The sequence below is a fragment of the Bos indicus x Bos taurus genome, chromosome 1, assembly GCF_003369695.1.
Source record: "Bos indicus x Bos taurus breed Angus x Brahman F1 hybrid chromosome 1, Bos_hybrid_MaternalHap_v2.0, whole genome shotgun sequence".
NCBI lineage: Eukaryota > Metazoa > Chordata > Mammalia > Artiodactyla > Bovidae > Bos > Bos indicus x Bos taurus.
In genome coordinates, this window is record NC_040076.1 from 151,624,207 (window position 1) to 151,636,289 (window position 12,083).

A 12,083-nucleotide genomic window follows, 5' to 3' on the forward strand; every position below is an offset into this window, starting at 1 on the left:
GAATTCTAGAATGTGAAGTTTTGGTAATACAAAGGCTTTGTTTTATTAGATTAATGGAAAGTGGAGTGGTCAGAGTGCCGGAGGATGTGGAAATTTCCAAGAGACTCACAAAAATAACCCCATTTACCAATTCCATATAGAAAAGACTGGGCCGCTACTGATCGAGCTAAGAGGACCAAGGTTTGTGATAAGTTAACTTTCTTAATGATACCGTGTTAAAAATGAGCTTAGTGGAACAGAATAGGATTTTGAAACATATTCGTACGGACACTTCGTCTGTGATTAAAGACAGTATTGCATAAAAGTGAGGAAGAGGTGCTGGAATAATTAATATCTATGTACAAGAAAGGTGAGCAGGCCTCTGACTCACATCCAATCTGAAATTCAGTTCCAGATAGCTTACTGATAACAGGAGGTAATAGCCTCAGGGTAAGGAAAGACGTCTCAAGACAACAAGCACATGAAAAGATTTGTAAATATCCTATGTTAGTAGGAAAAAAGTCTGTAGGTTTTAAAAAATAACAAAAATTAAAACTTTTTAACAGGCATGTCATAAAATAAACAATCCAAACAGCCAATAGGCTGTAAGAGCAAAATTTAGAACAGCCAGTGTTCCTCAGTGGCTTTTAAAAGACTATAAAATAGTCATGCAGTAGAGTCCTACATAACAGTGAAGATAAAGAACAGCTCCCCACAACACGCTGGGTGGGTCTCAGGACCGAGGCTGAGCTGAGCGACAGAAGCCACACAGCACAGTATATACTGTGCTTCCACTTGCGTGAAGGCAAGAACAGGTGAAGCTGAACTGTCATTGAAGGGTGCACACTTAGGTAGTCACACTGTAGGTAGGGCAGGAGAGGGACCAGTAGACAGAAGCTGTGATCAAAGGGCCACACAGGGGCTCTCCTCACGGCGCTGAGGGTTTTGTTGATTGCCGGGGGGAGTAACTGGGCTTCTATTCACTTTTGTGAAGCACATATGTTTCATGTGCACTGTCTTACATTTCTTGTGTATTGTGTTATATTTCACAGTTTTAAAAGGTTTAAAAAAGAGAATACAAATAAAAATAGTACCAGCTTCTAAATAAAACTAGGCTTAATTTTGCCTGCCTGTAATTACAAACTGTTTTGAAAGAAACTAATAATCCTATAGATCAGATCAGATCAGTCGCTCAGTCGTGTCCGACTCTTTGCAACCCCATGAATCGCAGCACACCAGGCCTCCCTGTCCATCACCAACTCCCGGAGGTCACTGAGACTCAGGTCCATCGAGTCAGTGATGCCATCCAGCCATCTCATCCTCTGTCGTCCCCTTCTCCTCTTGCCCCCAATCCCTCCCAGCATCAGAGTCTTTTCCAGTGAGTCAACTCTTCACATGAGGTGGCCAAAGTACTGGAGTTTCATCTTCAGCATCATTCCCTCCAAAGAAATCCCAGGGCTGATCTCCTTCAGAATGGACTGGTTGGATCTCCTTGCAGTCCAAGGGACTCTCAAGAGTCTTCTCCAACACCACAGTTCAAAAGCATCAATTCTTCGGTGCTCAGCCTTCTTCACAGTCCAACTCTCACATCCATACATGACCGCAGGAAAAACCATAGCCTTGACTAGACAGACTTCTGTTGGCAAAGTAATGTCTCTGCTTTTGAATACGCTGTCTAGGTTGGTCATAACTTTCCTTCCAAGGAGTAAGCGTCTTTTAATTTCATGGCTGCAGTCACCATCTGCAGTGATTTTGGAGCCCAGAAAAATAAAGTCTGATACTGTTTCCACTGTTTCCCCATCTATTTGCCATGAAGTGATGGGACCAGATGCCATGATCTTCGTTTTCTGAATGTTGGCTTTAAGCCAACTTTTTCACTCTCTACTTTCACTTTCATCAAGAGGCTCTTTAGTTCCTCTTCACTTTCTGCCATAAGGGTAGGACTAAGCTATTTTCTGCAGTCGTTTTCAAAAATGTCACCAGTTTGATAGGCAAAACAAGGTACATAATTGCCCTTTTGTATTTCATTTCGAAGCTTGAATATAGAAAAATGTTGACTGTGTATTTTTTCTTCATATATTTAATTCATATCTTTTGCCCATTTTTCTGTTGCACTTGTCATGTTTTTTTTAATTGTAAGCATGAATAAGGGTATGTATGTAGAATATTAACTCCTTCACATATTTGCAGGCATTTTTCCCAGATTTTTTTTCTCACATAACAAAAAAATTTTTTTCATTATAATCAAATCTGTTTCTTTTGGTTTATTTTGCTGTGGCCAGGAAGTGTTGCCCTAATATCAAAGTTTCACTGTATTTTCTTCTAGTTGTTTTCTTTTTTTAAATACATATGGATTATGTTTTATATTTGGTGTGAAATACAGTGTAACAATTTTTATTCTTAAGTTTTTGTCATCACCACCTGCGTAAATAATCCTTTCCCTACTGATTTGGAACGTCACGTCTACCATAGGCTAATTCTTCTGTAAATTTAGATTTTATTTCAGGGTTCTCTCCTTTTCCTTTTTTTTTTTTTTTGCCTAATACACTATTTTAACATTATTCTCTGAGAGCCTGTGATAAAAATACAGTCTCTTCTAAAGTAAATTTCGTAAAATGTCCATCTTTATGGCTTCAACTTAAAAAGATAAATGATGTTTTCTGTAATTAAGAGTAAAAATAGTATGCGTGTGCCTCAGAGTGCTGTTTCCTCCTACTGAAACTTTAGAAACATGTACTTAACAGTCTATCTGCACTTTAGGTCGGAGAAGGCAATTGCACCCCACTCCAGTACTCGTGCCTGGAAAATCCCATGGACGGAGGAGCCTGGAAGGCTGCAGTCCACGGGGTCACTGAGGGTCAGACACGACTGAGCGACTTCACTTTGACTTTTCACTTTCATGCGTTGGAGAAGGAAATGGCAACCCACTCCAGTGTTCTTGCCTGGAGAATCCCAGGGACGGGGGAGCCTGGTGGGCTGCAGTCCATGGGGTCACACAGAGTCGGACACAACTGAAGCGACTTAGCAGCAGCAGCAGCAGCACTTTAGGTATAGTTATTTTGGGTGTATGTGTGAGACAACTTGGTAACAGCAGTGATTTACTCTCTTTTTTTACTGCTAGGCAGTACAGTGTTGGATTTGAAGTTGTAACAGTTTCTGTGGTGGGAGACCCTGGTCCCCATGGGTTCCAGAGGAAATCTAGTGGTGACTACAGGTAACGCTGGTCTTTTGATTGCTGTCTCATTCACACTCTGCTTTCTGGGGCATCATCACTTAAAAACCTTGTTCTCATTTTCCCTGAACATAGGTGTGGGTTTTGCTACCTGGAACTAGAAAATATACCTGCTGGGATCTACAATATCATTCCCAGTACTTTCTTGCCTAAACAAGAAGGACCCTTTTTCTTGGACTTTAATAGTATTATCCCCATCAAGACAACACAACTGCAGTGACAGAAACCTCAGCGATCGCTGGACCTTACACTCACCAACACCAGCTCTTCAACTGAGGACACGGATCTCGAGGACACTAACGCAACAGTCAGAACAGAACGGAATCTCTCCAGACGTTCCTGTGGAGTCTGGTGCTGAAGTCAGGGTGTGTGCTGAGAACTGTGTCGTCAGAATTACCCTCTGTCACTCAGAAGTACTGTTTACCTGGTTTTGTGTGTATGCGGAGTGGGGTTGCACTTAGGGGCCATGCTATATAAAAGCGTGTAGATGATTGTAAAGGTTAGACGCAGTCAAGCACTGAGATGGACGCCCTTGCCTGAGACCACATGAGGGATGCAGACTCGTGGAGCAGAACAGCGGGCTGGGATGCTGCTCTGGAGTAGTTACGCTGTGTGTGTCTTTTGGCAGCACGTGTTGTAAGGTAAACCTGCTTGTGTTGTTAACTCTCCTGTGTGTCTTGGGCAACAAATGACCAAATGAATTGTGTTACCATGAGATTTTAGTTCTGTGTTATTTATGACTTAAAGTGTTTACTGTTGCCCAGAGGTCATGAAAGGATAAAGCATTTAAGAAACACAGTTAACTTTATAGTGTGGAGATGCTCATGCTTAAGAGTGAAGGTTGCTGAGGCTGGACACCTGTCTCCCATTGACTCATTGAAGAGGACTGAGGTATAGTCATCAGTGCCGTTTGATCAGGTTGAGGAAAGCAGTAGTCTGAGACACTGAAGACGTTACAATTCAGTTTGTATAGCCTTTCTGTAAATTGCTCCATATAGTTCAGTGTTCTTATGGTAAGAGCACTCTAAAAAAACATGATTAAGAATTTAATACATGGTGATTGGGTCACAAGATACTGTTATGTGTAAATTCCCCGTTGTTTACATAAAAATCCATTAGAGTAGAATGATGCTCAGTCAAGATTTTAAAGATCTAAAAATAGTGTAATTTTTCATCTCTATTAAAACTTTTGTATTTCTATTACCTTTAATTGAAATAAAATGTTTATACTTATGGCAACTGCATAGTTTAACCTAGAGAAATTATTAAAGAACTTCATGTGGTATGTTCCATCTATGTTCCATGACTTGCATGAAAATTCACATTTTTACCAAAAAAAAAAGTGTGTTTTTCATTCAGGCTAGTGGCAAATTGTTGTATTACTGAGATTTCATTTTGGTAAATACTTCAGTGCTTTCACTTTTAACGTGTTTTAGGTGGATTAATTTTCTGTGACTTTAAAGAAAAATCTAAAGCATAACAGGCATATTTATTATAGGCATGATTTGAGCCTTGTGTGTTAAAGATCTTATCATAGATGCAAACTGAGACCTAATCCCTGCCTTCAAAAACCCAATGAAGGAGACCTATTTAAACAATACTGTATTGTAATGCTGAATTCTGTAGAGAGCTCTGAACAGAGCCCAGGATGACAAACGTTGGTTGGACCGGTATAGAAAGAGAATAGAATCAGCTGGGGAGCTTTTCAAAGCCTAGTGCCCAGGGCTGCCCGCATCACTCACCAGCCCCTGCGGCTGAGACCGGGAGACGCCCAGGCCTCCAGCCTAAGCACCTGTATTTATTTTGCGGCCACCATGTCTCCATACTGCTCGACTTCAGTAGCAGCAGAAGTGGAATTCCAATTCACACCTGCTAATCAGGGTGTGCACTGTTAGGACCCAGGACCTTAACTGAAAATAAGAACAGGTGACCAGTGCATGCATGCTCCTGCTCATGGCAAGAGGACCGCCTCAAACAGAAGATTTGGGCAGTATCAGGATTCCTTATCTGAAGTCACAAAAAGACATTTTCTTAAGCCATTTTTATTACACTCAAGGTATTAAGACAAGTACAAAATAACCTTGTAATCAGGATACTGTATCAGTCATTAAAAAGAGAAAACAGGACAGTGTGAAGAGATTTACAAATGACACATATATATAAGCTGACAGACTTGAATGGGGTTTTTTTTTTTCCTTTTAGAAATGCTGTTTTCTTAACAAAAAAAGGACAATTAAAATACAATGCTCTAAATACGGGCCATGAAAACAAGAAAAGCGGTCCTACAACACTTAATACTATTAGCATAACAGACACCATTGCTTCTATCAACAGCCTCTGCCACTGTGTGCCCACTCCCTTTCCTAGCTGTAAGGAACAGTTTCCTCTTAAGAAATACTAGTGCAGCATAACCCTTAAATAACTGTTTATTTTTAAAAGTTACAGCCTACAGAGAAACCAACACCTTGTCGATCTAGAACAACACTGGCCACCATTCCTCATGCACGGGTCTTAGAATAAGTCCCCCTGGCTGGTGGGGTGAGGTTTGCGCGACAGGACTCCTCCCCCCGCAGCCACAGGCCCTCATCCACGACAGGCCCCTGCCCGTGTCCCCCCGATCCCCACGCGGCATTCACCCTTCCCACCCCAAAAAGTGCAGCTCATGGCAGCCTTCGACAAAGAAAAGGATTTTAACGGGCGTCCCAGGAAACACACTTTTTTTTTTAAATCCTCTGTCTGAAAACCAGAGATGATGAAAATGAATTCTGTTCTTGGATTTTTTTTTTTTTTAAAGCCTTCACTGGATCAGAAAGCATTGTTGCGAATATTTGAGTTTCATTTGCGTGCACTTGTTTTCCTTTAGATACCACCCCCACCCCACCCCCGGGATCTAAAGGAGAGAACAAGGCCATTTTCCCAAACAAGTGGGCCCTTGAGTCTGCTGGGGACTCAGCTCCCCGGGCCCTCGGCTGGCTCAGGGTCTTTTCTGGGAACAGGTTACTGCTTGCACGACACCGTGACAGGGACCGTTCCAACAAAGGCCGTGGATGCGGTCACAGCCCGCCCGCAACAACTGACTCTGCACCGGAAAACACAGCAGCCCAGGAGCACTCACCCCACAGACAGACCTCCAGCCCTGAGCCCACTGAAGCGTCACTCGTGCGATTTAGAGGAAAGGGCTGGGATTTGGCATATATTTTGTGATTATTGGCACAATGTCCTCCGTCCGGTTCATGTATAAACACTGGCCTGCGCCGGGGCCAGGGCGCGTCAGCCGATCTGCACCACGTGTGTGTCTGTGAGGCCCGCACGCCCGGGGCCCCGCAGGGACAGCCGCCGCACCCCGTCCTCCAGGGCCTGGCCCGCGGGCTTCGGGGGGCTCCTGCCGCCGTCGCCGCTGCTGCTGCCCAGCCTCCGGTGGCTGCCCGCCTTGTCAACCGTCTTATTCTCTGCTCCCTCTGCTCTGTCCCCTGTGGAAACAGAAAGACCCGGCAGTGAGTCCTGGCAGTCCCAGGGGTCACCCGGGGCCCCCACAGCCAGCCAGCCAGCCAGCTGCACCTCCAGATGCCCAGGGGCACAGAAGTGCCTCTGCCACAGCAGTGCCTCCTGCTTTCCCTCCCTGAGAAGCTGTAGACGCCCCTGACCCTCGGAGATGAGACCCGTCCTATGCTAACAGCCAGGAAACAGAAGCCTCTCCAGCGGGGGTGCCTGTCCAGAGGACTGTTGTGATGAGAGAGACCGAATCACGTTGGGAGCCACACCGCAATGCGTTCAGAGAGGCCCTGATTGCAGCATCCAGTCTGGGGTCCCCGCCTCCCCCCAGCCCAGGGGCAGCCCAGGGGCAGGGGGCTGCGCTCACCTCGTTCCACCTCGCACTCGGGGGACGAGGCCCCGCTGCACTCGCTGCGGGGGCCCAACCCTGGGAACAGCACCCCGAACTCCGACAGGGACACAGGGCTGGGCAGGTCCAGGCTGGCGGGCCGCACGGCCGCGGGGAACTGCTCGGGCATCTCCGATGGGCTTGTGGGCCCTGAGCTGAAGCTGGACAGGGACTGGGTTTCTGAGTCATCCTCAGACACAAAGGCGCTGCAGTTGTCATCTTCGAAGGCCTCGGAGGCCACTGGGAGGGGAGAGAGAGGAGCTGTCACTCAGGTCTGACCGAGGGCCACCTGGGCCCTGACACACCCTCTGGTGTCCCCGCTGCAGAGACGGGGCCAGGAAGCTGCAGGACCCGGCCACAGGCCGTGGCCGCCTCAGCTTGTGAGACCAGACTCCAGAGCAGCCTGAAGGGAGGAGGCTGGACCTACCAACAGCCAGGGTCCTTAACATCACTCTGCAGCCCCTGTCCCAGAAGTCACTGTCACCAGACACTGCCTGAGGTGGAATGGAAGGTGAATTCAGCCTCAGGTTGGGTTTTTCTCTCCACCCCGGGCCCCAAAATGGACTCCCACGGGCACAGGAGGACGGCAGGCCTGCGTGACGCATCCTGATGGAGCCAGCCAGGCCTCGGAGCTGCCTCCTCCCATGGAAGGAGCCACGGGAGCTCTGGTCCTGCGTGGGGTCTCTGCTGGGACCTCGGTCACCTTCTGAGTAGCTTCCCATCTCATGAGACGTGCTCAGAGTCCACTGAGATCACCGTCTGCCACAAAGGAACATAGCTCCCTTGCAGTCCTCTGTAGCCTGTGCCTCACTTGGTTTGTGGGCCGTTCTAACCGAGGCCAGAGACACAGCTTCCAAGTCACCTCAGCTCTGAACAACATCCCAGTCCCGTTTCCTCCTCCCCTGGCCTTAAAGACAGCCTGAAGTGCCCCCTGCTGCTGCTGCCGCTGCATAGTCACTTCAGTCGTTCCAACTCTGTGCGACCCCATAGACGGCAGCCCACCAGGCTCTCCTGCCCCTGGGATTCTCCAGGCAAGAACACTGGAGTGGGTTGCCATTTCCTTCTCCAATGCATGAAAGTGAAAAGTGAAAGTGAAGTCACTCAGTCGTGTCCGACCCTCAGTGACCCCGTGGACTGCAGCCTTCCAGGCTGCTCCGTCCATGGGATTTTCCAGGCAAGAGTACTGGAGTGGGGTGCCATTGCCTTCTCCGGAAGCGCCCCATGGAAGTACTATTAATGCTAGGCACACAGAATGGGCTCAGATCTGAGTTCACATCCCATCTTTGCTGCTTGCTGGGTACCCTTGGTTAAGTTACTGAATGTCTCTGAGCTTCATGTCCCTCTCCACACAGGGTTTACAAGATGATGTACGCTAAAGGACTCATCCCTGCTGTTCAAATTACAGTTTCCTTTGACCTGGGCCCTCACACTTGAATGTTTGTTGCCTGAATTAAGGTGCTGGGCTGGATGAAGCACAAGCTGGAATCAAGATTGCCGGGAGAAATATCAATAACCTCAGGCAGATGACACCACCCTTATGGCAGAAAGTGAAGAACTAAAGAACCTCTTGATGAAAATGAAAGAGGAGAGTGAAAAAGTTGGCTTAAAGCTCAGCATTCAGAAAACTAAGACCATGGCATTCAGTCCCATCACTTCATGGCAAATAGATGGGGAAACAGTGGCTGACTTTCATTTTGGGGGGCTCCAAAATCACTGCAGATGGTGACTGCAGCCATGAAATTAAAAGATGCTTACTCCTTGGGAGGAAAGTTATGACCAACCTAGACAGCATATTCAAAAGCAGAGACGTTACTTTGCCAACTTTGCCAAAGGTCCGTTTAGTCAAGGCTATGGTTTTTTCTGTAGTTATGTATGGATGTGAGAATTGGACTATAAAGAAAGCTGAGCACCGAAGAATTGAGGCTTTTGAACTCTGGTGTTGGAGAAGACTCCTGAGAGTCCTTTGGACTGCAAGGAGATCGAACCAGTCCATCCTAAAGGAAATCAGTCCTGAGTGGTCATTGGAAGGACTGATGCTGAAGCTGAAACTCCAATACTTTGGCCACCTGATGCAAAGAACTGACTCATTTGAAAAGACCCTGATGCTGGGAAAGATTGAAGGCGGGAAGAGAAGGGGTCGACAGAAGATGAGATGGTTGGATGGCATCACCGACTCAATGGACATGAGTTTGAGCAAGTGTTGGTGATGGACAGGGAAGCCAGGTATGCTGCAGTCCATGGGGTCCCGAAGAGTCGGACACGACTGAGCAACTGAACTGAACTGAGGAAGGATTATGGGGGAAAAGCCAACAGCCAGTATTCCTCAGAAAAAGCAAAGAAGGGCATACAGACAGGCAGGGCTGGGGCAGTAGGGTGGGTCTCCGAATTGACGTGGAAGGAACTACAGCAGCCCTCTGTATCCACTTCCCAGGGGTGGCCCTGGGAATAGGTCCCCGCGCCCAGACACTACGTGTGGCATGACCCCCAGGGGCCAGCACGCCTTCATTCAGTCCTGACCACCCCTCTCTGTAGCAGACAGCGAGCACCGTCACGTGCCCCACTTTACAGGGGAAGGAACGGGAAGTCAGGCCTTGGCCCACGCTGTCTTGATCATGGCGGGACGGCCAGGACTCGAATCAGAGTTGCCTCCCAAGTCCCTGTGCCCAAAGGCGCTCCTTCCCTGCAAGGCTTCTCAGAGCCTCGGATGCCCTAGTAAGTGCTTGGAATCTCGGGGGTGAAAGCACGTCACTTCCCAAACTTATCTAAGCGCAGCACGCTGACTCAGGATGCTAGCTGCGCCCCGGTGAACAGGGCATCCCGCCCGAGCAGGGGACACGGGCCCCAGACTCACCAGAAACGGTGTCAGCTTCGGGCTTGCGCCCCGACAGGCCCTCGGCGGGCACAGCTCCGCCCTCGGCGCCGACGCCGCGCCCGCGGGGCCCCATGGCGCCGGAGCGCCTCCTCTCGTGGATCTCGTCCGAGATAGTCTCCAGGTTCCGCAGCGCCGTCTTGTACTCGCCCTTGGCCAGGGCCAGCTTGGCCTGCAGCTCGTCCACCGTCTTCTTCAGCTGCTGCTCGGGAGAAGCGGGGGGTGGAGGCGTGAGCAAGGCCGCGCCCCCGCCGGCCGGCCAGGCTCCCGGGTGACCCTCAGGATGCAGCCGGGGACCTGGTCCCCCTTCCGCAAGTCTCTATGCACCAGCGCTCAGCCTCCAGTCCTGTGACAACCCCGGCTCTACGCCCAGAAACGACCCGGGGGGCGCCCCCCACCAGAGGCAGCGGTGGGGGTCCGGCCGTCTGAGCCCCGAGCCGTGGACCTCACACTGCGCTGTGTCGGAAGCCCCCAGCGGGCGTGTGGAAAGCCGGAGGGCTGGGCCGGCCCGCAGAGCCTCGGTTCTGTCGGTCTGGGGCGGCCCCGGGAATCCGCCCCGCCAGCAAGCTCCCCGGGGCCGTGCGGAGGACCACAGACCGAGGACGATCAGGCCAGAGACGATGCAGAGGTTCTGCAGGCGGCAGAGAGCACCGCGCAAGCAGCCGAAGCCTCGGTCAAGTACGTGTCCCCCGAGCTGGCAGCCGTAGGGCCGTCCAAAGGCCACTACAGAAGGGGTCGGGGGGGTGGGGGTGGCTCAGGGGACAGACATCGCCTACCCACCTGCTTCAAAGCCAAAGGCCATACGTACCTCAAGCTGCAGGTAGTACTTCGCCTTGAGTTCAAAGTAAGGCCTGTGGGAGGCAGACAGAAGGAAACCCGTGAGAGCCTGGTCAGCAGTGACCCCCATACGCTCCACGGGAGTGTCCCGGGCAGCGACTGAGCCACCCTCCAGCATTTACTCGGCTCTAACGGGGCGTGAGGGGAGCGGGGAAGAGATCCAGCTCCCGGGCCTGACCCATAACAGATGCTCACCCAGGGCAGAGGCATCAGAAGGCCTGTTTCCAGACACAAGAGCCCCGCACGTGGGCACACGCAGGCTGGGGCCCCACCCCCGGACCCCCCTCCCCCCGTCCTCCATGCGGGGTGTTAAGGTCACAGGGGGCGCCCGGCAGGGAGGGGGGCCAGGGGGCGCCCGGCAGGGAGGGGGGCCCCACCTCCCCTCCCTGGAAGGAACCGCAGAGAAGAAACTGCCCCAACGAACACCAGCTCCCCCGAGCTCACTCGGGGAAGGGGAGAGCCACCGAGCCGCACTGGGCACAGCGGGGCCTCCACCGGGACGGGGTGGGGTGGGGTGGGGTGGGGGGCGCTCGGTCGGCCTCCAGGACTCCGCGTGGGACTAGAGGGAGCGGATCGAACGCAGACCGCCCAGGCCACAGGCCAGGGAGAGCGCAGGAGAGGCCAGCACGCCCCAGGCTCTGGGCCAGCCAGGGGCGGGCACACCCGCTCCTTTCAGGGGCTTGGGGGTCGGCAAGTGAGGAGGCGAACACTTTATTCTTGAGCTCCTCACCCACCGCGAAGCTTGAGGGGTCTGTCTGGGGCTGAGCAATCGAGGCCATTCCAGGTCTCTGCTTGGAGGCCCAGCAATTGTGAGGAACGCAGGGAGTCTTCCCCAAGGTCATTGTCAGATGATAATACACAGGAGTGGTGATGAGAAGAGGTGGAGAAAAGCTCCACTGAAACCAGTCTTCACAACATTGTAAATCAACTAACGATAGTTCAAATAAATACATACACACATACATACACACACATTAAAAATTATTATTCCTTTGGGCCCATCTGTGTATGCATGTAATTTGTGTGAGACGAATTGTGTTTTCAATGTGTTTTGTGGCCTGCCTTTATTACATATAAAAGTTACGAACATATTCATAAATTAATGAAGACAGAACCCATGTCATCATGATTTTAACTGCTACAAACTAGTCCGATGTGTGGAAGTGTCACAGCTTATTTAACCAAAGAGCCTACTGTTGGACAAGGTTAACTGTTCTAGTCTTTAATACTGTAAGAAACTTTGGAAATACACATCCTGTCGCTGAAAAAAAAGAAAGGAAACCAGT

General features: G+C 50.1%; 2 protein-coding genes across 3 annotated transcripts in view; one reads left to right on the forward strand and one right to left on the reverse strand.

The window, feature by feature from the left end:
* CAPN7 (calpain 7) overlaps positions 1-4,501 on the forward strand; it is a 51,949-nt gene extending 47,448 nt beyond the window's left edge. For both annotated transcript variants that reach the window (XM_027549136.1, XM_027549143.1), the window contains exons 19-21: positions 50-180; positions 3,101-3,193; positions 3,287-4,501. In XM_027549136.1, the coding sequence (XP_027404937.1) occupies positions 50-180; positions 3,101-3,193; positions 3,287-3,431 (369 nt within the window). In that variant the 3' untranslated portion in view covers positions 3,432-4,501. The remainder of the gene's footprint in view (positions 1-49; positions 181-3,100; positions 3,194-3,286) is intronic.
* Positions 4,502-5,394: 893 nt separating this feature from the next.
* The window catches only part of SH3BP5 (SH3 domain binding protein 5), an 82,865-nt gene continuing 76,176 nt past the window's right edge, over positions 5,395-12,083 (reverse strand). The window contains exons 6-9 of the mRNA XM_027549152.1: positions 10,769-10,811; positions 9,943-10,162; positions 7,071-7,331; positions 5,395-6,681 (exon numbers count right to left, since the gene is read on the reverse strand). Of these exons, the coding sequence (XP_027404953.1) occupies positions 6,482-6,681; positions 7,071-7,331; positions 9,943-10,162; positions 10,769-10,811 (724 nt within the window). The 3' untranslated portion in view covers positions 5,395-6,481. The remainder of the gene's footprint in view (positions 6,682-7,070; positions 7,332-9,942; positions 10,163-10,768; positions 10,812-12,083) is intronic.